The sequence below is a fragment of the Wyeomyia smithii genome, chromosome 3, assembly GCF_029784165.1.
Source record: "Wyeomyia smithii strain HCP4-BCI-WySm-NY-G18 chromosome 3, ASM2978416v1, whole genome shotgun sequence".
NCBI classification, from domain to species: domain Eukaryota; kingdom Metazoa; phylum Arthropoda; class Insecta; order Diptera; family Culicidae; genus Wyeomyia; species Wyeomyia smithii.
Window position 1 is genome coordinate 18,006,367 of NC_073696.1, and position 21,505 is coordinate 18,027,871.

The following is a 21,505-nucleotide window of genomic DNA, read 5'->3' on the forward strand; positions in this document are numbered from 1 at the left end:
ACTTACAACTGTAACCGTAAAAATTAATTTAATGACTAACACTCACTGCAAATAAATAAAAGTTCGCATGCATACACGGTCGACAAACGACCGAAAACAATTCCATTTACCCCGCGCACGGGATCTGACTATACCGCAAACACGCTCCAATGTTATCCTCCGGACTTCCTTTATCTAAACCTTCACCAAAGTGTACTCCCAGCCCAAAGGGGGTAACCGAAGTTTCCACCCGGCAAGGCGTTGCCCCACCTGGGCACAGTGAATTTCCACAATGCACCGGAATGCAACTGGGCAGATCACCCATACCGATACCGATGAAATCTTCCACGATGCACGGTAGCGTTATCCGATCCCTGCAGGTCGAAAAGAACTGCCTCGAATAACGTCCCTGTCGGCTGGATCCTTCGAAATCTCGGTACGAGTCAAAGATACTTCGCGAGAAAAACGAAGGAAAGAAACCACTGAAGAACCCTCCTCCACCGCCTCCGGAACCTTCCTCCGCCTCTGGGTCATTGGCGGGTGGATCATCGGCAGGTGGATCCTCAGCAGCTGGTTCATCAGCGGCAGGTTCTTCAACAGCTGGTTCATCCGCTGCAGGTGCCTCAACTTCTGGCGGAGCGGCTGGAATATCTGCTGCCGGCGCTAAAGGATCACTCGCAATCCCAGGATCCGTAAATGTACCCGTACCACCGGATCCGGGTAATCCACCCAAACCCCCAGTGCTGCCAACACCACCCGGAGTGCCACTACCAAACGGCGTCGAGAAACTACCCGAACTGTCAGCTCTCGGGTTTCCAATGCGAAAAGACTGATCATCGCACGGCTCGTACGCGACCGAACACATTCCTTTCTCCTGCCGGATGCACGCCCTGTAATTTTGGTTCGCCAAATGTCGTCCGTTTTCGGCAAAATTGAACGTCTGTATTACACCCTCCGTTCCGGTAAAGTACTGCATACACCCACTCGGTGCCCTTTGGCTGAACGGGATCTGCGTCACTTTGATCTCCCAAAGTCGCTGCGTGAAGGACCGTGGCGAGAATTTCATCTCCAGCTCGACTTCGTTGTTGGCTCGAGATTTCGAACTCACATCGTAGTACAAATGCTGACCACTATTCTGACCGCACAAATCAAACGTAAAAACTCCCCCGACCAGCCGCAGCACATCGCCGTCACAGATTCCCGTCCGCCGATTGGGTTGACCCTAAAAACCAGTTCAATTAAATTATTAAATCCATTAAAACCATAAAATTGCATTACCAATGCAAAGTGAATGAAATCGAACTTCAGCTGGGTAATCTCCGAGTTAATCAGTTTGACTTTCAGCTTGCATGCCATCGTGTCCTGGGAGACCAGCGCCGGAAAGCTTGGCGAAACAAAGTAGGTGATGTTGTTTGCCATCTCCTGATCGCAGGTGGCCGTAACTGTGAACGAATCGAATAACAATGAATAACAATTTGGCCATAGCTTAAATTAGAACCTGAGAGTAGGGACTTACATATACAACACACGCCGAAACCAAGCGCACACTCGCCTCGGGATGCGCCACCCTGGATGCGGCACTCGTAAACGTTCATGCACTGACCGGTGCGCAGCCCATCATCCGAGAGACATTCATCGTCCACCGGAACTGGGAAAAAGTTGAGCACTGCGAATTTTAATTAGAGTAAAAAATGCTTTTAGTTATTCAGATCATTCTGATTGGTAGGAAAAACATCAAAGAAATCGTTCAACACTAGCGATGATGAATAGTGATGGCGGATTATAGTTTTCTATATTCAATAATCATTGATCATGAATCATTAAATTTTATTCACGTAATACATTCATGATTACAGGTCGGACTCAATTTTCCGGAGTATGAATATTTTTTTCATCCTTGATAATCGAATCACAGAAAATCAGATTTACAAGCAAAAAAATCACAGGAAAGTTGTATGCAAAGCCACGACCGCAAGGTTGAAGTAGAATACTTTTACAAGAAAGATAACCCGGCTGCTTGCGTGTCAAAGAAAGGTCTAGCAATCACTGAAAAAACTAAAGGTATAAAAGTGCTCAAAAGGGCCGGATGTCGTATATCACTCGACTCAGTTCGACGAGCTGAGCATTTTCTGTATGTGTGTGTGTATGTGTGTGTGTGTGTATGTGTGTGTGTATGTAACGCTCTCCCAACCTCACTCGATTTTCTCAGAGATAGCTGGACCGATTTCAATGAAATTAATTGCAAATAAAAGGTCTAGTTGCCCCATAAGAGTGACCTTATTGAATTTTATTGTAATCGGATTCGTAGTTTCGAGGTTATGTATCAAAATGTGAAAATCACGAAACATCAATATCTCAGAAACTACTCAACCGATTTGAAAAAAAAATAATTTTCAAAGAACGGACTACCTAAAAAACCCTTAACTTTTGAATTTTATGATGATTGGACCTGTGGTTCAGAATTTATGGCAATAAACGTGTTCTGGAGACTATTTAATCTCACTCATGTTTCTCAGAGATGGCTGGACCGATTTTCATAAAATCAGTGTCATATGGAAGGTCTTGCTGCCCCATAAAACCCTATTGATTTTTTTTGTAATCTGACTATTACTTTGCCTGTTATGTTTAAAAATGTGGAATCCAGGTATGAAAAAAAAAAACATATTCCAAAGACTACATAAACTCACTTACTTTTCTCAGAGATGGTTGACCTGATTTCCACAAAATTAATATCAAATGAAAGATCTAGCTGCCTCGTAACACCCTATTGAATTTTGCTGTAATCGGACTGTAACTTCGTCTGTAATGTATCGAAATGTGAAAATCACGAAACTTCATTATCTTAGAAACTACACAACCGATTTTAACAATATTGATATAAGATGAACGGGCTAGTTAAGGGTTAACTGATGAATTATGGTTGAACACGTGGTTTCAAAGTTTGGCTGCCCTATACGTTCCCATTTCATTTGATTATAATTGAACTTAAGCAACCGTTATGTATTAAATTGTTAAAACAACGAAAGTCTATTTTCTCAAAGATTACACGACTTTTTGAATATAACTAGTGTCATACAAACGAGTCATCTCTCAAACTTACAAATAACAAACTTCATAACAATTTGATATGTGGTTCAAACTATACCTATTCAAAACGATACCTGCTTTGATCAATATATATGGCCTCAACATGATTTAAATGTGGTATCGTACTATTTGAACGTTCCCGGTATCGCTCGTGATTGAATTGTTCGAAATTAAGAGTCATTTCTTTTATTTCACTATTTCTTAAGCACTAACATTACGTCAAATTTCATATTTTATTGTGGAACAGTACCACCGTCCCCCGTAGTTTAATTGGTCAAAACGCCATGCCGGAGACAGGGATATTGCGGGTTCAAGTCCCGTCGGGATGCGGTATATTTTTCCAAATCTGTATCATATTTCCAGTTCGCTTATTTTTCGCTCTCTTTACTTCACATACTGTCTGCTAAATGAACCTGGATATAAGCATTCATGTAAATCTAATTTTACAAATAATAAGTTTGAATGAGAAAGGCTGAGTCTGACCGCTAGGTGGATTAATTTAGGTTTTTCTAGTAAATAAACGTTGACCGTTCATTGGCAGTATTGTAATTTCTTTTTGTTTCATATTTTGAATGAAGTTCATTGAATATTTTTAAATTTTGTGCAAATGAGAAGTTGAAGTGCTGCCGAATTTTAATATGCACATTTAACACGACATCATTAAACGGGAACGGAACAAAGGCTACGGTTATGCAGAACGCGAATGCCGGTGCGATGCGATTCGCCTTGCCGTGGTGAAAAGTACAGCTCTTTTTAAGGCGAAGTAGAGCTATACATTTCAACACATTTCGTCTTGCCGAATCGCATCGCGCCGTTATTTGCGTTCTGCATGACCGTAGCCAAACACTAAGCGACGCAAACACGTAATAATAGTCAGAGTATGCATGTAGATGAAGATAATTAACTTTGGATTATAGCGCAAAACGAGAAAATATTAACTCTTCAAATAATCATTTGTATTCTTCAAATTTCAGTTGTTCAATTTAATATCCGTTGAAATGTTTGTTTATTATCTGATGAAGCTCTTATATAGGCCAAAATGATGCATTCCCAATTTACTAGGTCCATAACTCTGCCGACCGTGCTTGGGAAAGCGCGGTATAACGACCAATCAGAGGTCGAATTTTGTGTTTTGACAAGGCTCAAGAATTTTCAATAGTACAATAGTTCGAATGATAAAATTGCAATTTCATGCATTTGGTGGGAATCTTAGAAGATTTTCTAATGGATTGCTGCAAAAACGAAGGAAATCCATCGAAAACTAACCGATTTATTAGCATTTGAAATTGGACATATTTCTCGCTTTTTTCAGTTTTTGATTTTCATTTCACATCCCTATGTAGCCGAACTTCCTGAGAGAAGTATTCTACTTCAAAAATATTATTTTGTTTTGTTGTTTTATTTGTATAATAAATGAATTTATCACTAAGGGAAAGGGGGGGGGGGAGAAGTTTGAAAAAAGGTATCACTGTATATGCTACGGTACTAATTTTGACAATCCATGTGGGATACCAGCTTTAAGTTGAGGTCACACATATGTAAGCTCGAGGTTGCCTTCTAAATGTTGCCATAATATTCCCACACCACAAGAAAGTCCCCTCATCAGTGGCTTCGAAAAAGCTAGATACAGAAAACATGAGAAAAAAATGATTAAAAACAAAACAAAATAGCGTACTTGTTAACAATCTTGTGCACCGGCTAGTTGGCAGAATACAGAATTCATACAGAATTTGATTTTTAATACAGATTTGTACAGAATTTCAGCAATCGAATTTTTTTAAGTTTCGGTGTCAAACTGTGATGTTTCAAAAAATGTTCGTACTAAAGCACTGGTAGCTCCGCCTCACGAACATTTCATCCGAACATCAGTTTTTCGAATAAGTTTCCCGCATAACCGCCAAACTGGCCGATTCGGTTTTCTCAAAAAGTTCCGAATGGGGATTTGTATAGGTGCGAGCAGACTTCAAAATCTGTATCTTCGTAAAACGTGTAATATTCGGGCCTGATTGTAATTATATTGTATTTGCGTTGACGACCGACGACCAACACTTTTCTTTTACTCTTTTATTAATTCTGTTCGACTTCTGCTGGGCGTCCAGCATTAAACTAAGCGGAACTTGCTTTTCTTTGATTTCTCCTGGACATCCGACATTTGGCTAAGCGGGAAAAATATCTGATTCGATGGTACATAGGAAAAAAACACGGTTATAGACCTGAGTTTTAACGGTTTCGGGCGATGTTTAAGGTTGGATTCCAAGCCCAACTACAACAACCTCAAGAACTTGTAGGCACACGAATAAAATACAGATTTTTTCATGAGTGCATACAGATTTTTCCAAATAAAATCTGGCAGCTCTGGCAATACTAGCAACGGTTAATACTTCAACAGTGTTTTGATTTTGAGCCGTCCAATACATTGAACGTTCGCTCTAGAGCTCTAAATGCGTTATGAACAACACACATTCGTTGTACTGGTTCTGAAACAGTACAGAAGATGCTCTAAATAGACGCAATATTGATGTGGTTACGCACAGTCCAACTTTTGCGTGTAGGATGATGCTCAAATCGAACGTATTTCTAACGAAGATCCTTTCAAGTCTTCAAAGAACTTGTCTGTGAGTTCCCGAATAATCCAGAGACGACTTGTGGAGCATGGATTCCCAGTGCGTCTTGAACTGTCCTACAGATCAGTCGTTTTTTCGGTTGCTTGTGGACTGGTCTTTGACTGCCTATAGCTTCAAAGTTTGTGTTTTGTCAGTGTGTCTTTTAAAGACTACCTGAAAGTTATTTCCCATCAGTCTTTCTCAAGACTACCTACTTTTGAATTGAACATTTGTTTTAACTTTTTTCGTATCACCTGAAATGGCTGGACGGAAAAAGAAACCTCGCATCGCTGCGGGGAGGAAAAGAGAGGCATCTCTTTCTGACACATCGAGTGTCTGTAGTGACAATCCTTTTGATATTTTGCCTGAGCAAGAAGCTGGTGAAATGGAAGTTATTAATAATGAAACTATTCAAAATATAAAATCTTTAAAAAAGGAGAAAGTTCCACCTATTGTGGTAACTATTTCTTCTGAATTTAATATATTCAAAAAGGAACTTTCAACGTTTGTTTCTGACGTTAAAGTTACCTATCAAATTGGCCGTAGAGGTGAATGCCGCTTATTAGCCGACTCAGTAAAGGGTCGTGATCGTCTTGTTCAGTATTTAACTGACAAGATGTACAAATTTTTTACATACGACACCAAGAACGCCAAGCCGTTCAAGGTTGTCTTGAAAGGTCTCACCAACGATCAAACCGTTGATGAGATCAAACTTACTTTAACAGAATTACTTGGCATAGCCCCTACCCAAGTAATTCTAATGAAACAAAAATCACGAGGCGAAAACAGTCAGAGAACTGGAATTTCCTTTGTTAATTATTTAATTCATTTTAACCGCAATGAGGTTAACAACTTAAAATTTTTTGAAAAAGCACATGCTTTGTATAATGTGCGTGTAAAGTGGGAAATTTATAGGAAGTATGGCGGAGGTGAAAAGCATATCACCCAATGCCGTACTTGCCAACGTTGTGGCCATGGTTCCAAATTCTGTAACATGGACCAAAAATGTCTTAATTGTGGAGACTCTTCTCACAAAAAGGACACATGTCCTGTGAAAGAGAGTAAAAATTTTCGCTGTGCGAATTGTAACGGCAACCATATGTCAAATTTTTATCAATGCCCAGTCCGTTTAGCAATTGTTAAGGCAAGGCAAGGTAAACAAAATTCAATTTCTCAATTAAAACCAACTTCAAAACAAAATTCTCCAAGCGTACCAGTGACGCATAGTTTACCTACTCCTTTGCATACCCGTTTAACATATGCACAGGTTACAGGTAGTTCGAACATTCTACCGCCTAATGTTGGTAGTTCGAAAATGACCGCTAATATGGGTAAGCAAAACACGCTAGAAAATAATTGTACACCTATTACCCCAGCTAATATTGCTACCGAAAATATTTTTTCTAATGTCAACTGCCTGGGGCCTATTACGGCAGGTGAACTTTCTTTTTTGCAACAGGCAATGTTCGATCTTATGAACGCCATGTTGCAGGCAAAATCAATGTTTGAAGCCATTCAAATAGGCACAAATTTTACTATTAAAATTGTTTCTAATTTAAAATTTAGCAATGATTTTAAATAAAACAATTAAAATATTAAATTGGAATGCTCGCTCATTGAAGGCCAATGAGAATGAGCTTTTTAATTTTTAACAGTAAATATTGCAATTATTACTGAAACATTTTTGAAACCTAACATCAAATTAAAATATGATCCCAATTACGTGGTTCATAGATAAGATAGGGTTCAGGGTTCCGGCGGTGGAGTTGCAATTGTTATTCATCGCCGAATCAAACATCGTGCTCTTCCCCATCTTGGGACGAAAGTTATTGAAACTTTGGGAATTGAAGTTCAAACTGAACTTGGGATTTTATTCATTGCCGCAGCATATTTACCATTTCAATGCAAACGCGAGCTCAAAAATTATTTTAAAGGTGATTTACAAAAACTCACCAGAAATCGTTCGAAATTTTTCATAATCGGCGATTTAAACGCTAAACATCGCTCATGGAATAATTCTCAAAGTAATTCCAATGGCAAAATTTTATTCAATGATTGTTCTTCAGGATACTATTCTATTTTGTCTCTATTTTGCCTCCTTTGTAGGACTCTACATGCTTTTCTTCTGTAAGAAACCCTTCAACAATTGGTTTGGTGCTGACAGATCAAAGTCATGTATGTAGTGATTAGATCACACATGCTGACTTTGATTCTGACCATCTTCAAATAACTTTTTCTTTATCACATGAATCAGTTTTAAACCCTATGAGCTCTGTTTTTAATTATAGCAAGGCTAATTGGGAAAGATACAAAACTCATATTGAGAGAAATTTCAATAATGAGCTTGATTTGCAAAACGAAGTGAATATTAATTCCGCTTTGGAAGCATTAAAATGTGTAATTGTTGATGCCAGGAATTATTCTGTTCCAAAGGCTCAAGTGAAATTTGATTCATCAATAATTGACGAAAATCTTCAACTTCTAATTCGTTTGAAAAATGTCCGCAGACGTCAATATCAACGTTCTCGTGACCCTGTTTTTAAAACTATTTATAAAGATTTACAGAAAGAGATTAAACATAAATTTACTCTTCTGAGAAATCAAAATTTTGAGACTAAAGTTGAAAAATTGAAACCATATTCAAAACCATTTTGGAAGCTGTCGAAGATTCTTAAGAAACCTTCAAAGCCTATTCCAGTTTTGAAAGATGGTGAACGTTTTCTTGTATCCAATGAACAGAAGGCTCAAAGACTTGCTCAGCAGTTTGAGAGTGTTCATAACTCAAATTTGAATTTTGTGAGACCAATTGAAAATGAAGTCACACGTCAATTTGATTTAATTTCTTCCCAGAGTTTTTTACCTGCAGAAATAATTGAATCAATTTAAATAATTAAATCAATTATTAAGAATTTCAAAAATATAAAAGCACCTGGTGACGATGGAATCTTTAATATACTAATCAAACATCTCCCTGAGAGCACAATGGAATCTATCTCTAACCTCGGAGTAGGCAAAATTAAAGGAGTAGGTCCCTTGTACTGGATCGACAAGATATTGGACCTGTATCTTCACGCTCAGATAGGTATTAAAAGACGTTATTCTACGCGGAGTGGGGAAGGTAATTAAAATGGCAATTCGTGCACGATAGCGACCTCAAACGCACCGTTTACGTCGTCGACGTCTTAAAGTTGTCACCGGACCTAAACCCCATCAAGAATCTGTGGCAGATCATAATAAAGTCGGATCATACGAAAAAATACAAAAAACAAGCAAAACTATGAAAAAAGCCGGGGAGCACCGTAGCCGCAAGGTTACAGAGTCCGTTTTGGTAAGCGGGTGGTCGTGGGTTCGAATCTTAGTAGAATCAGGCCATTTGGTTGTTAAAGGACTTCAAGCATGATTTTTTTTCAGGCTCCCCACCACGTACCCTTCCTTCAATCTGGATTCTACAGCAGGGGTACTGACTCTCCTCCTAACAAAAATAAGTCCCTATTATAATAAAACTGGTGTGAATAACATGTGAAAGTTCTCTCCAGGGAATTGTAACTAGGCGATATTGTTAGGATGGACAGAGGCTCGGAATAGTAGAGCAGTAAGCTTGAAACGGAAAGGTAAAACTTACACACAAGCACGGATATGAATGATAAGCGTATCACTAACTTCAATAGTGTTACTGCTAATAAAATAAAGTGCGCAGTACTAACAACACCTGGGCAATTTCACAATAGATCTAAGCTCTGGTCTAAAAAAAAAACAAAAAAAAATGAAAAAAGCCAAGCGACCTGGGATTCCTGTCAGCACTTATCAAATGCTGGTTGATTCTATACCAAACATGGTGCAGGAAATCATTCAAAACAAAAGTTATACGACGAAATAATAGCACAGAAAGGTGAATAAAGCTTTCTCTCGACATGAATTTTGAACTGGTCTAAATTTTTGACGCGTCATTTTTGTACTTAAGTACGCTTATAGAGCACATTTAGATAAATTAGGGTTTTTCAACTGCGGATATGTTTTAATTCTTCGAAAGAGACATATATTCAAAAGGTTATCGATTGATGAAAACAGTGAGTTCGGGTATTAATTCGCAAAGTTTTGCAAGTTTGAGTTTTCGCCTGAATAGTAGTCTGATTATTTTGTCTGACATTGTACATACGGCCGATTATAAAATAACTTTTGACTTCAGAAATTTTTTCCACCTCGGTAAATACTCAGTTTTCTAAGTCAAACAAATGTGCGACAAAACTGGTGAATGTTTTTTTTTGCGTATTTCAAGATTATGCCGAATGGATATCCTCCTTTATCATATCTCATCTTTCATTTCTTCTTTCACATTTCTCATTTCTCATAATAAATTTATTTTTTGTTTTTTTCTTTGTCACTGGTTTCAGTTATTTTAAAGTGTTTTGCCGATTCGCCATCTTTTATAATAAATGGTCGAATTTTATCTGTTAGTTTTTATCAATTGTCCTCCCCTCAATCTTTTCAATTTTGTAACCGTCGGTTACAGAATCCTGTATGGTTTTTATTTGTGCTCAAATGTTTAGTCATACTTTCACGTTAATATTTAAGGGTTATCATAAGTAGGGTTAGTAAAATGTGATTGAATGTTAATATTAATTGTAAAAGTAGGTTAGTAGGATTAGTCAAATTAATATTCAAAAAAAAAAACACAAAATATATGATACACAGTGGGTATAAGTGGGTGGTAAAAGAGCCAACTCCTCTCCAGTATGACAGCAAGGTTGAGGGGGAGGAAAACTGTTATACGGATGGGTGTCATAATAATCTAAGCGCGAAATATGGCGCAGCCATTGTAAAATAAAATAGCGCGAATAAGGTTCTTGGTAGCTGGGTTGTAAATTGAAAAGTGCTGTGCTAGTTGTGAGTGGCAGCAGAGTTTACTCAGGTAACAGAATGAATCCTGAATGTGGAAACGCAGTTCGCAAGATAGTTGGAGTAATGATCTCGTTATTACTACCCTCACAGGACCTTTTGCTCTTGGTTTAAATTCGACCGTTCAGTACGGTTAAACCAGCACACGACCGGCCTAGCGAGCCCTAGATGCCCGCTACGTCTAACCCGTAAAGGACCAGCGATCGTCCTCTGGCTTAGAGACATCACCGTAAAGGAGGACTTACCCCTCTCGGCACGGTCACTCCGGTATCGTCCTGGGCCTGTCGATCTCCGTCAAAGAGGGAAGACCAGAAGAGAAAGCATAGCCAGGCGTTTTGGGCGATTCTGAGCTTAATTTGGGATCATTGTCTATTTTGGCCTTTTCTGGCCTTTAGAAGACGTTTTCGGCCATTCTGAGCTTAATTTGGGATCATTTTCTTTTAAGGCCTTTTCTGACCTTTAGAAGGCGTTTTAGGCGATTCTGAGCTTAATTTTGGATCATTGTCTATTTTGGCCTTTTCTGGCCTTAAGAAGACGATTTCGGCCATTTTTAGCTTAATTTGGGATCATTTTCTTTTTAGGCCTTTTCTGGCCTTTCGAAGACGATTTCGGCCATTTTGAGCTTAATTTGGGATCATTTTCTTTTTGAGCCTTTTCTGGCCTTTAAAAGGCGTTTTTGGTGATTCTGAGCTTAATTTGGGATCATTTTCTCTTTAAGCCTTTTCTGGCCTTTATAGGCGTTTTGGGCGATTGTGGGCTTAATTTGGGATAATTGTCTATTTTGGACTTTAGAAGACGATTTCGGCCATTCTGAGCTTAATTTGGGATCATTTTCTTTTTTGTTTTTTTTTCTGGCCTTTAAAAGGCGTTTTTGGCGATTCTGAGCTTAATTTGGGATCATTTTCTTCTTAGGCCTTTTCTGGCCTTTAGAAGACGATTTCGGCCATTCTGGCTTAATTTGGGATCATTTTCTTTTTAGGCCTTTTCTGGCCTTTAGAAGGCGTTTTTGGCGATTCTGAGCTTAATTTGGGATCGTTGTCTATTTTGGCCTTTTCTGGCCTTTAGAAGACGATTTCGGCCATTCTGAGCTTAATTTGGGATCATTTTCTTTTTTGGCCTTTGGAAGACGATTTCGGCCATTCTGAGCTCAATTTGGGATCATTTTCTTTTCAGGCCATTAGAAGGCGTTTTAGGCGATTCTGAGCTTATTTGGGATCGTTGTCTATTTTGGCCTTTTTTTGGCCTTTAGAAGACGATTTCGGCCATTCTGGCTTAATTTGGGATCATTTTCTGCTTAGGCCTTTTCTGGCCTTTATAAGGCGTTTTGGGCGATTCTGAGCTTAATTTGGGATCATTTTCTCTTTAGGCCTTTTCTGGCCTTTAGAAGACGATTTCGGCCATTCTGAGCTTAATTTGGGATCATTTTCTTCTTAGGCCTTTTCTGGCCTTTAGAAGACGATTTCGGCCATTCTGAGCTTATTTGGGATCATTTTCTTTTTAGGCCTTTTCTGGCCTTTAGAAGGCGTTTTGGGCGATTCTGAGCTTAATTTGGGATCATTGTCAATTTTGGCCTTTTCTGGCCTTTAGAAGGCGTTTTTGGCGATTCTGAGCTTAATGTGGGATCATTTTCTTTTTAGGCCTTTTCTGGCCTTTAGAAGACGATTACGGCCATTCTGAGCTTAATTTGAGATCATTTTCTTTTTAGGCCTTTTCTGGCCTTTAGAAGGCGTTTTGGGCGATTCTGAGCTTAATTTGGGATCATTGTCTATTTTGGCCTTTTTTGGCCTTTAGAAGACGATTTCGGCCATTCTGAGCTTAATTTGGGATCATTTTCTTTTTTGGCCTTTGGAAGACGATTTCGGCCATTCTGAGCTTAATTTGGGATCATTTTCTTTTTAGGCCTTTTCTGGCCTTTAGAAGGCGTTTTGGGCGATTCTGAGCTTAATTTGGGATCATTGTCTATTTTGGCCTTTTCTGGCCTTTAGTAGACGATTTTGGCGATTCTGAGCTTAATGTGGGATCATTTTCTTTTTTTTTTTTGGCCTTTAGAATGCGTTTTTTGGCGATTCTGAGCTCAATTTGGGATCATTTTCTTTTTTGGCCTTTTGTGGCCTTTAGAAGACGATTTCGGCCATTCTGAGCTTAATTTGGGATCATTTTCTTTTTAGGCCTTTTCTGGCCTTTAGAAGGCGTTTTGGGCGATTCTGAGCTTAATTTGGGATCATTGTCTATTTTGGCCTTTTCTGGCCTTTAGAAGACGATTTCGGCCATTCTGAGCTTAATTTGGGATCATTTTGTTTTTTGGCCTTTTCTGGCCTTTAGAAGACGATTTCGGCCATTCTGAGCTTAATTTGGGATCATTTTCTTTTTAGGCCTTTTCTGGCCTTTAGAAGGCGTTTTGGGCGATTCTGAGCTTAATTTGGGATCATTGTCTATTTTGGCATTATCTGGCCTTTAGAAGGCGTTTTTGGCGATTCTGAGCTTAATTTGGGATTATTTTCTTTTCTGGCCTTTTCTGGCCTTTAGAAGACGATTTCGGCCATTCTGAGCTTAATTTGGGATCATATTCTTTATAGGGCTTTTCTGGCCTTTAGAAGGCGTTTTGGGCCATTCTGAGCTTAATTTGGGAACATTTTTTTTTGGCCTTTGGAAGACAATTTCGGCCATTCTGAGCTTAATTTGGGATCATTTTCTTTTTAGGCCTTTTCTGGCCTTTAGAAGGCGTTTTGGGCGATTCTGAGCTTAATTTGGGATCATTGTCTATTTTGGCATTATCTGGCCTTTAGAAGGCGTTTTTGGCGATTCTGAGCTTAATTTGGGATTATTTTCTTTTTTGGCCTTTTCTGGCCTTTAGAAGACGATTTCGGCCATTCTGAGCTTAATTTGGGATCATATTCTTTATAGGGCTTTTCTGGCCTTTAGAAGGCGTTTTGGGCCATTCTGAGCTTAATTTGGGAACATTTTCTTTTTTGTCCTTTGGAAGACAATTTCGGCCATTCTGAGCTTAATTTGGGATCATTTTCTTTTTAGGCCTTTTCTGGCCTTCAGAAGGCGTTTTGGACGATTCTGAGCTTAAAGTAAGATCACTGGTAACAACAATTGTAGCACTTTTTTCTTTTCTTTCTTAACAGACCATAAGAACGTAGTCTGCGCCGTTCTATACAAACTGGAAGCTACTGAGCTGTTGTACATTGAAGATAGTAAATGAATCCCAAATTAGCCATCTTACGGTGGTTCTGTGTACAACTTAACAGCTGGAAAAGCAACTACGAAATGTGCGGTCACTCAAGCGCAAGCTTCATGATCGTCAATCCATTTAAGATGTAGGCATCACTTGGTTCTCTTCGTCAGTAGAAAAGAGAGAAAGAATGCTGGTGAAACTATGATTGTTTCTTCAATTTTTATTCCGCGTGCTCCAAAAAACACTTATACTAGTGATGTCATTTCAGTAGGTGTGTAAGATGTGCATTTGTATACACGATTGTCGTTACTGTTTAAGAACAAAAGCAATGAAGAAATTCGCACACGAACAGTGCTTCCACATCTGCCGGAATTTATGTTTGAATTATCAGAAAATGGTTTTATAAATCATAAACTCTAAGAAATACAAGTTCTCTTTTGTTCTGGCAACAAAAGCACCATCAAAACATGTTGTACCGAAGAAAAGCTAACATTTGTCAGGAGCTAATCTTTGTTTTAGTATTCATCCCTTAGCTTACATTAACTGTAAGTGTTCAAAGTGCATGAGTTATTTGCTGCCTCTAGTGCAAAGAAACTGGGGTTATTAAATGTTTTTAGGGTTATTGAGCATGAGCATGAGCATGATTGACCGCCCGCGGTTGCTACTCCGTTATTGCCAGATCAGCTGTAATTACACAGAGAACCAACAGATGAAGCTCGGGACCAACATGCATCCTCAATGTGTAAAAACTGGAGATCTTATTCTTCATGTAAGGCAATACCAGCGCCGGCCGCATCCGAATGCAGGTCAAAGAAGGAGTTTGTATGGGAATATGTTGACGTGATACTCGCTTTATTGGAAGCCGAGAACACCTCTGCACTTCCACGAGAAATCACTGGGATTTTGGAGAAAGGGCAGGGTATACAGCAGGGTTCGTTTTGGTAAACGATTCACTAATTTCGAGTGTCAAGTTTTTTAGACTAAATGTCGCGCCTACAATTTCATTACATCCGCCACGAAATTCATAATGTGTTCCGAACTTTTTCAGTTTGATGAAGTAACACCGCAATAATAGGCATACGCAAAGATACTGGACTTAATCGGACATCTCCTCGTAAGGTGATCCTCTCTATACCGAAAACTATTGCACGTTGTTGATTTATCTGTAGATAAGACGACCTCATGGGATGTATCGACGCGGAGTTTTAGGGGTTTGGTCAACCGGACATTTAGTTTTCTACCTTACAGATCAAGTAGCGACGTCTCTCGTATAAACTTCGTCTGTCCTAAAAGAAAAAACGCTACGATACCGCGAAAAACACACCTGAAGTCACGAATATTCGGTAAAAAAAAAACAAGTGAAACTGTCGTTAATAGCCAGAGTTAAGATGAAGAAAGTATAAATGAGCGGGACAAAGTTTGCCGGATAGCTAGCCTCTAGCAAGTTATATATGATTTCAACACGACGTACCGATATGGAAGCTATCAATCTCGTAAATACTATTCGCGCCGTACACACGGGTAACAACGAAACGTTATTTTCACGTAGACTGATGGATGGAAAATCCGAGTTTTTCGTGCAGGCAATAGGGTAGTCTGTCAATAGTCTGTTTAACCGTTAATCACAATCAATATTATCATTCATACTACGGCAACCGGCGTAAGGACATATAAGTAGTAACAACGCGATTATCGTTTTCGTAGACGCACGAGGGAATATTCCTATTAAATTTTAAATTTGGCAACATCCATGCATCCAAAGCTCGAAAAATAAAAAAAAGCATGTAAGCATAAGTAACAATACTACATTCCTAATAAATTTGCAAAATGCCAATGTTGTCAAAATTGGTTTCATGGTTTCGAACCCGTGTCATCTTTAAAAAATTTTACCTTAATTTGCGTGGAAGCTAGAAAAAAACATTCAAAAGCTGAAGAAATCCAAAATAGAAGTAAGAGAACATATCTTACAAAATAAAACCGTCGCATTGTTTTTTTTTTAATTTTTAAGTATTCCAAAATCCAAATACACTTTCTTACGCGGTGCAAGTAAAATTCAGATGCAGCTCGCAACTAGAAACGAACAACTCTAGTGGAAAAGTATTACACCGAATTCTACATTAAATGACGCACGAACCCACATATTAAATGTTTTTAGGGTTATTGTATAAAAACAAAACAAAGCCTTGGTGCTACATCCCGATTCGGGACTTGACCTTCTGTTTATTCATACACAGACTTCGCAGCCGACTGTTTAGTGTACAAGACAATTGCGGGGCTAGCGCTACGATATTGCTGACACTAACAGTCTCTCCTGAGCTCGAGACCATCTGGGAGATTATTGGGTTATTGTATATTTTTAGAAAAAAATGTAATCAAATATCGTTAACATCGGAGAATGTTTTCTTTGGTTGTATAAAAATGCAGTTTTGGTGAAAAACAATCAGCATGTTGAGTTTGAGATTAAGTGATTCATACATATGAACAAGAAAATGAACATGAACAAGAAAACTTCAATGTTCAAGGCAAGATACAATATATCGAGCTTCTAAGTGAAATAAAATCAGTAGAACTAGGCGAACTGATCCTGGAAAAATAGCACTGGGTCTGGTCCGACTTAACCACTTACCCCTTCAGATCTCTGATATCTACTTTCTGTTTCATGATTTATGATTACTCATTGCTTTTCCTGATTTTTGATTACTGAACACTGATTTCTGAGTTTCAATTCTTTATTCCTAATTTTCTGTTTTTTTTCTGATATAGTCTAAAGCGTTTTTATATGATATCTACTGTTAATTTTAATACATTTGTCATTAAAATCTCTTATATTTTCAATTTCCAACAAACTTAACGGATCTTGAATTTCAACTCCTAAGCTTCTTCCCGCAATCCAATTCAATCAAAGTTTGCTCACTGGCGTGGCTGCACGTTCCGCTAACGCGTCGCCAGGAATCCTTTAATGTAAACCGTATTTGAACGGATTCACGCCTCAATCCGGGCAGAGAAGCCACCCACTTGCTTGCTACTACGGATGGCATCTGTCACATAAAATATGCAGTTCTAGTAAAAGATTAAACGCGTCTTGCCAGTAGAAACAAGAAAATTACTTTCACGCTGCTAAATTATAGTTCGTGGAATGCTCGCTTCTCACTGCTTTGGGATGCAGAGATGAGAAATCACTAACTTTCGAATGTGGGTTGCAATCTACTTCGAAACATTGTCTAAATTCAAAACTTATCTATACAGAGCTCAAACTACATTGTCACACTCAGCTCGCGGCTGTATTTGATTTAACAATTCTATTTTAAGTGCAACTCTCATGCTTAACGCCAGATCTAAACTATTTAATAGATGCATAAGTGGATTCGGTAATAAAATGCTTACCCTTGGCCCTCCGTCCGCTGTTTTGATAGCCTCCATCGAAGCTGCTATCGTCATCCCGTTCGAAGCCATCGTCCTGTAAAAGTGTATCCAACCCGAAACTCTGACCCCGCTGAAGTTCGGTAACATTGTGCAAATTAGGTTCAAGTTTCAACGATTGCAAACCGGATAATGAAGTCGACCGACGACCGACGTTGAATGGCGGCGATCTAGCCGAGGTTAACGCTGTGGACACTGCATTCTGCTTTTGCTCCGCTTCGGGCGGAACTCCCCAAATGTCGTAGTTTTTCATCACTGGCCAGGATTTGGCCGCTAATGAGGGCGCTGCCACGGCACAGGATCGCATGATAGCGATGGTAACCAGAGCCACCAGTGCGGCTGACGCTGGCGATGGTTTCGATTCACTGCTAGGTACCTTCACTTTTGGCATATTTTCCACGAATTTTCTTCTCTCACCCGAGTGTTCCGTTATCTGTCATTTGCATGTTTCGAATTCGAACTCATCCCATTGTTGAGTTCGGCTGACTACACACCTTCACTGGGCGAGATGAAATTGTTAGAAAAAAAACCCTGACCTTTACTCCTATTTCTATTTCATTAAAACAGTAAATTTGTACTGCACATTTAAGCGTGCAACCACAACAACGAAAAAAAACATAAATGAATGAAAGGACGAAAAATACAATTACCACAACGCGACAACCAATCTAGCGGAAGCTGGTCGATTTACTGGGTGATATATGATAAAAATAATGAATAAAAAAGCAAGTCTGGTCAATATTGGCGATGTTCAAAAGGAAATCGACAAACACGGTGCATGCATGGCCCAATTTTGTTCTATATGTGAAAGTGGAATCGACGGTTTGGTTACGAAGGCTAATTTATGCGCTGGTAATTTACGAAACGTTGAGGCAGAATGGAACAATTTGATAGTGCATGAATTATACATCAATATCAAAGTCAAATTGTAGAACATGTTCTATTTTATCTTACTTTTCTTTTGTTTTTCCACAGAAACACCGTTCATTCTCTTCTTTTGTTGGTTAACTCACTAGGACCGCTAGTCTGATCAGTAGCGGGGAACCAATTATATTTTAATTCAATTTGTCAATAATAACACATCACTTTCACCAACGCCGAGAATCCCATGCGTGTAAATCTAACTGCGAGAGCAAACTAATTGGACAACGCACGGCAACGGCATACAGCTAAAACAAACTGAAACGCGCAAGATAAGCAAAAAAACAACAACTTCTGCGTGCTACTTTCGGTTGGCTTATTTTTCATCACACACAAGAACCTCCCCTCCGATAACATCCAAAATCGGGCACTTCTGACAAGTTATTTGTACCGTATTTACTGTACAATTTGTAAGTGCAAAAATTTCAATCGCCTCGCACCGGAACTGGTTCGAACTGATCAACGAACTCCACTCAGTATCGAAGTCACACTTTCTTCTCCGTTTATGGTAGACCACGCGAACTAAGGCAACCGGAAACCGACGACATTGTCGAAGTGCAAATAGCACACTTTTGAGCCTCTCGATCACTGACTGCCTACCACAGGCAAAGTGATTAAACTATTATCAACTCGTTGGTGATTAAAGTTAGTCGATAAAATCAACAACAGCTTACTATCGGTTTAATCTCGCGTCGCGCGAACCGCTGAAGTGAACACTCGAATTTCAACTCGCGTTGTTTATTTTGTTTTTTTTTTTTCCTGTGCGCACAGAAAGAAATGTGCGTCCGAACGAGCGGAGAGTCAAAGATATACTCATTGCAAGGCGGCGAACTTTACTTGCGCCGAGGACCACGCGCGCGGTCTGGTAATGAACTTCAGTAGGAGGCTGTAGTGGAAAGGTAAGAAACGGCAGCAGTGATGCCAGTGGGGGGAAATAAATTGCGGCCCGAAACAAAAATTGTCGGCTATAGTAAGGTGTGTTAGCCACCTTTCTCACTGGTTATCGTTACTTTTGGCCCGAATGAGTTTGAGGTTATTTTATACCGTACAACATGCCGTACTCGAACGGCTTCCGCTAACTCGTTATGTTACAGTTTGTAACTAAGAATTTTGTTTCTCGTAAATAAGTCTTTTTTTTATAACTTTATTAGGGTGGCTTTCAGCCACAGGCTGGTTCGCCACCAATAGTAAATATAAATAAGTCTCAAGTGCTTAATCTAACGAGACTATTGTTGGGTTAGAGAGAAGAAACTTTAGGTTTATGAGGAAAAATAATCAAATTGAGTTTCGAAACGATGGAGAAATTTTTCACTTGCTTTGATAGGAAACCAATCAAACTTTTAACTGTGGTATGCAGCAGAATACGATCAGTTGTACATTTTTATGAACATTAGAAGAATAAACGTTAGATAGTCGAAACTGTTATACTGATTCGAATGCTCGTTCTGTGGAATAACCTTCACATTTAGTAGGTCATATTATGTTAACAACATTGAGCAATTTGTGAAATGAGAAAATTGTGGAATGCCTATGGCGAAATCTAAACTGTTGCATTTTTCCATACCTTGGGAGAATATGCAATTTTTAAACAAATGATAATTTCTTTTACTAAGATCAGTGTTGTGCTCAAGGAGATGTTTAATTAAAATGTTAAAAATCCCATCATCATCAGGTGCTCCGCAATTTTTGATTTTTGCCTTTCTCCTGGAAAGGTATAGCAATCACTGGAAAAACCAAAGGTATAAAAGTGGTCCCAATGGCCGAATGTCATATACCACTCGACCCCTTTCGACGAACTGAGCATTTTCTGTATGTATGTATGTTTGTGTGTATGTGTGTGTGTGTATGTGCAACATTTTTTTCTCACTCATTTTTCTCAGAGATGGCTGAACCGATTTTCATAAAATTAATTGCAAATGAAAGGTCTAGTTGTGCCATAAGTTGCTATTGAATTTCATTGTAATCGGATTTTTAGTTTAGAGGTTATGTATCAAAATGTAAAAATCACGAAACATCAATATCTCAGAAACCACATAACCGATTTCAATAAAACTGGTTTCAAATGATTGGGCTGTCTTCAAAACCCTTAACTTTTAAATTTCGTTATGATTGAACATATGGTTCAAAAGTTATGTAAAGAAAAGTAATCCTGAGGTTGTTTAAACTCACTCATTTTTCTCAGAGATGGCTGAACCGATTTTCACAAAATTAGTGTCAAATGAAAGGTCTAGCTGCCCCATAGGTTGCTATTGAATTTCATTGTATTCGGATTGTAACTTTGTCCGTTGTTCATAAAAATGTGAAATCACATAATAAAAGTAAACATATTGACTTTCTCCTAACGATCACTGGCTAATTAAAAGGTAGAAAAGTGATCCAAATGGTCGAATGCCATATACTACTCGACTCAGTTTGACGAAACAAGCATTTTCTGCACGTGTGCATGTATTGGTGTATATGTTTGTGTGTGGGTGTGTACGTGTGTGGATGTTTTCCAGAAACCGAAAGCTGTAGAATCGGGTTTCAAAGTGGAATATGGAGTTTACTCCCGGCTTTCGAGCCCGGGATAATGTTCCTGAAAAACATTGGTAATGTTTGTCCCTTTAAGGTTGTTTTCCAGAAATCGGAAGCTACTAAGTATCTAGGAATTTAAAATGGCATCCTAAGTTGATTTCTGGCCTTTGGGTGTACCGCTTCCGCAATACTCATAATGGATGAAGTCGGCATCTTCGCCATCGAAATACCCGGATTAGGCAAAATTTAGCCATTTTAGGATGTATTCCGGTAACCAGAAGTAGTCATCTGGATTTTTGCGTGATGTATTCGAAACATATTTATTTCATTATATTTGCATTGTTTAATGTATGCTTATATATGTATGAATGTTAGGTTTTTAATTTTAATTTAATAATGGTATAGTTTTTAATAATGGTATGGTTGTGCTGAAACCAGCAGAAATTTTCAAGGAGTATTTTTTCTCTTAAATCGTGTAAATCTATTCTAACATATAATTAGTTTGAATGAGAAAGGCTGGGTCTGACCGCTAGGTGGATTAATTTAGGTTTTTTTTTTTCAGAATTGATCTAATCTCATTTAGGTTAGTTTCCTCCAGTTATAACCTCTAGGTAGAAATTTGATTATATTGACGAGTGACTTCATCGTCAACTGAACTCACAAATATTAAATAAGAATCATATACATTCTTAAAATCCTAAGCAAATTATTGAGCTTTTTCCTAATTGGTTATTAGAAAACGATCACCATCGTCAATTACTGGAATAGGCTCTAAAGGTGTCTTAGTTCAAATCTGGTTGTGTTCGGTTACCATTTTTATTTCACTTTAGATAGTGTCGATCAATAATCCGCCCTCACAGTTGTCTATTGAAGACAAAAGTAGCAAATCTTCGCGTTTCGCTGC

General features: G+C 38.6%; 1 protein-coding gene across 11 annotated transcripts; it reads right to left on the reverse strand.

Moving 5' to 3' along the window:
* Window positions 1-23: 23 nt before the first annotated feature.
* On the reverse strand, window positions 24-18,901 carry LOC129732920 (uncharacterized). 11 transcript variants are annotated; one of them, XM_055694363.1, is made up of 5 exons: window positions 18,762-18,901; window positions 17,131-17,665; window positions 1,496-1,645; window positions 1,258-1,421; window positions 24-1,201 (listed from the first exon to the last, which is right to left on the reverse strand). In XM_055694363.1, the coding sequence occupies exons 2-5, from the start codon at window positions 17,555-17,557 to the stop codon at window positions 107-109; spliced, it is 1,836 nt and encodes a 611-aa protein (XP_055550338.1). In that variant the 5' UTR covers window positions 17,558-17,665; window positions 18,762-18,901; the 3' UTR covers window positions 24-106. The 11 variants fall into 11 exon arrangements, with proteins under 11 accessions (XP_055550338.1, XP_055550341.1, XP_055550342.1 ...); XM_055694366.1 differs by having other exon boundaries at window positions 17,131-17,660; window positions 18,762-18,894; XM_055694367.1 differs by having other exon boundaries at window positions 17,131-17,660; window positions 18,528-18,880.
* Window positions 18,902-21,505: the final 2,604 nt, after the last annotated feature.

Bases quoted from the DNA above. Each gene is read 5' to 3' on its own strand.
- LOC129732920 (XM_055694363.1), bottom strand. From the start codon at position 17,557: ATGCCAAAAGTGAAGGTACCTAGCAGTGAATCGAAACCATCGCCAGCG. The intron at 1,422-1,495 runs GTAAGTCCCTAC...ATTCGTTCACAG, and splicing joins TTTCGGCGTGTGTTGTATAT to TTACGGCCACCTGCGATCAG. The intron at 1,202-1,257 runs GTAATGCAATTT...ACTGGTTTTTAG, and splicing joins ATTTCATTCACTTTGCATTG to GGTCAACCCAATCGGCGGAC.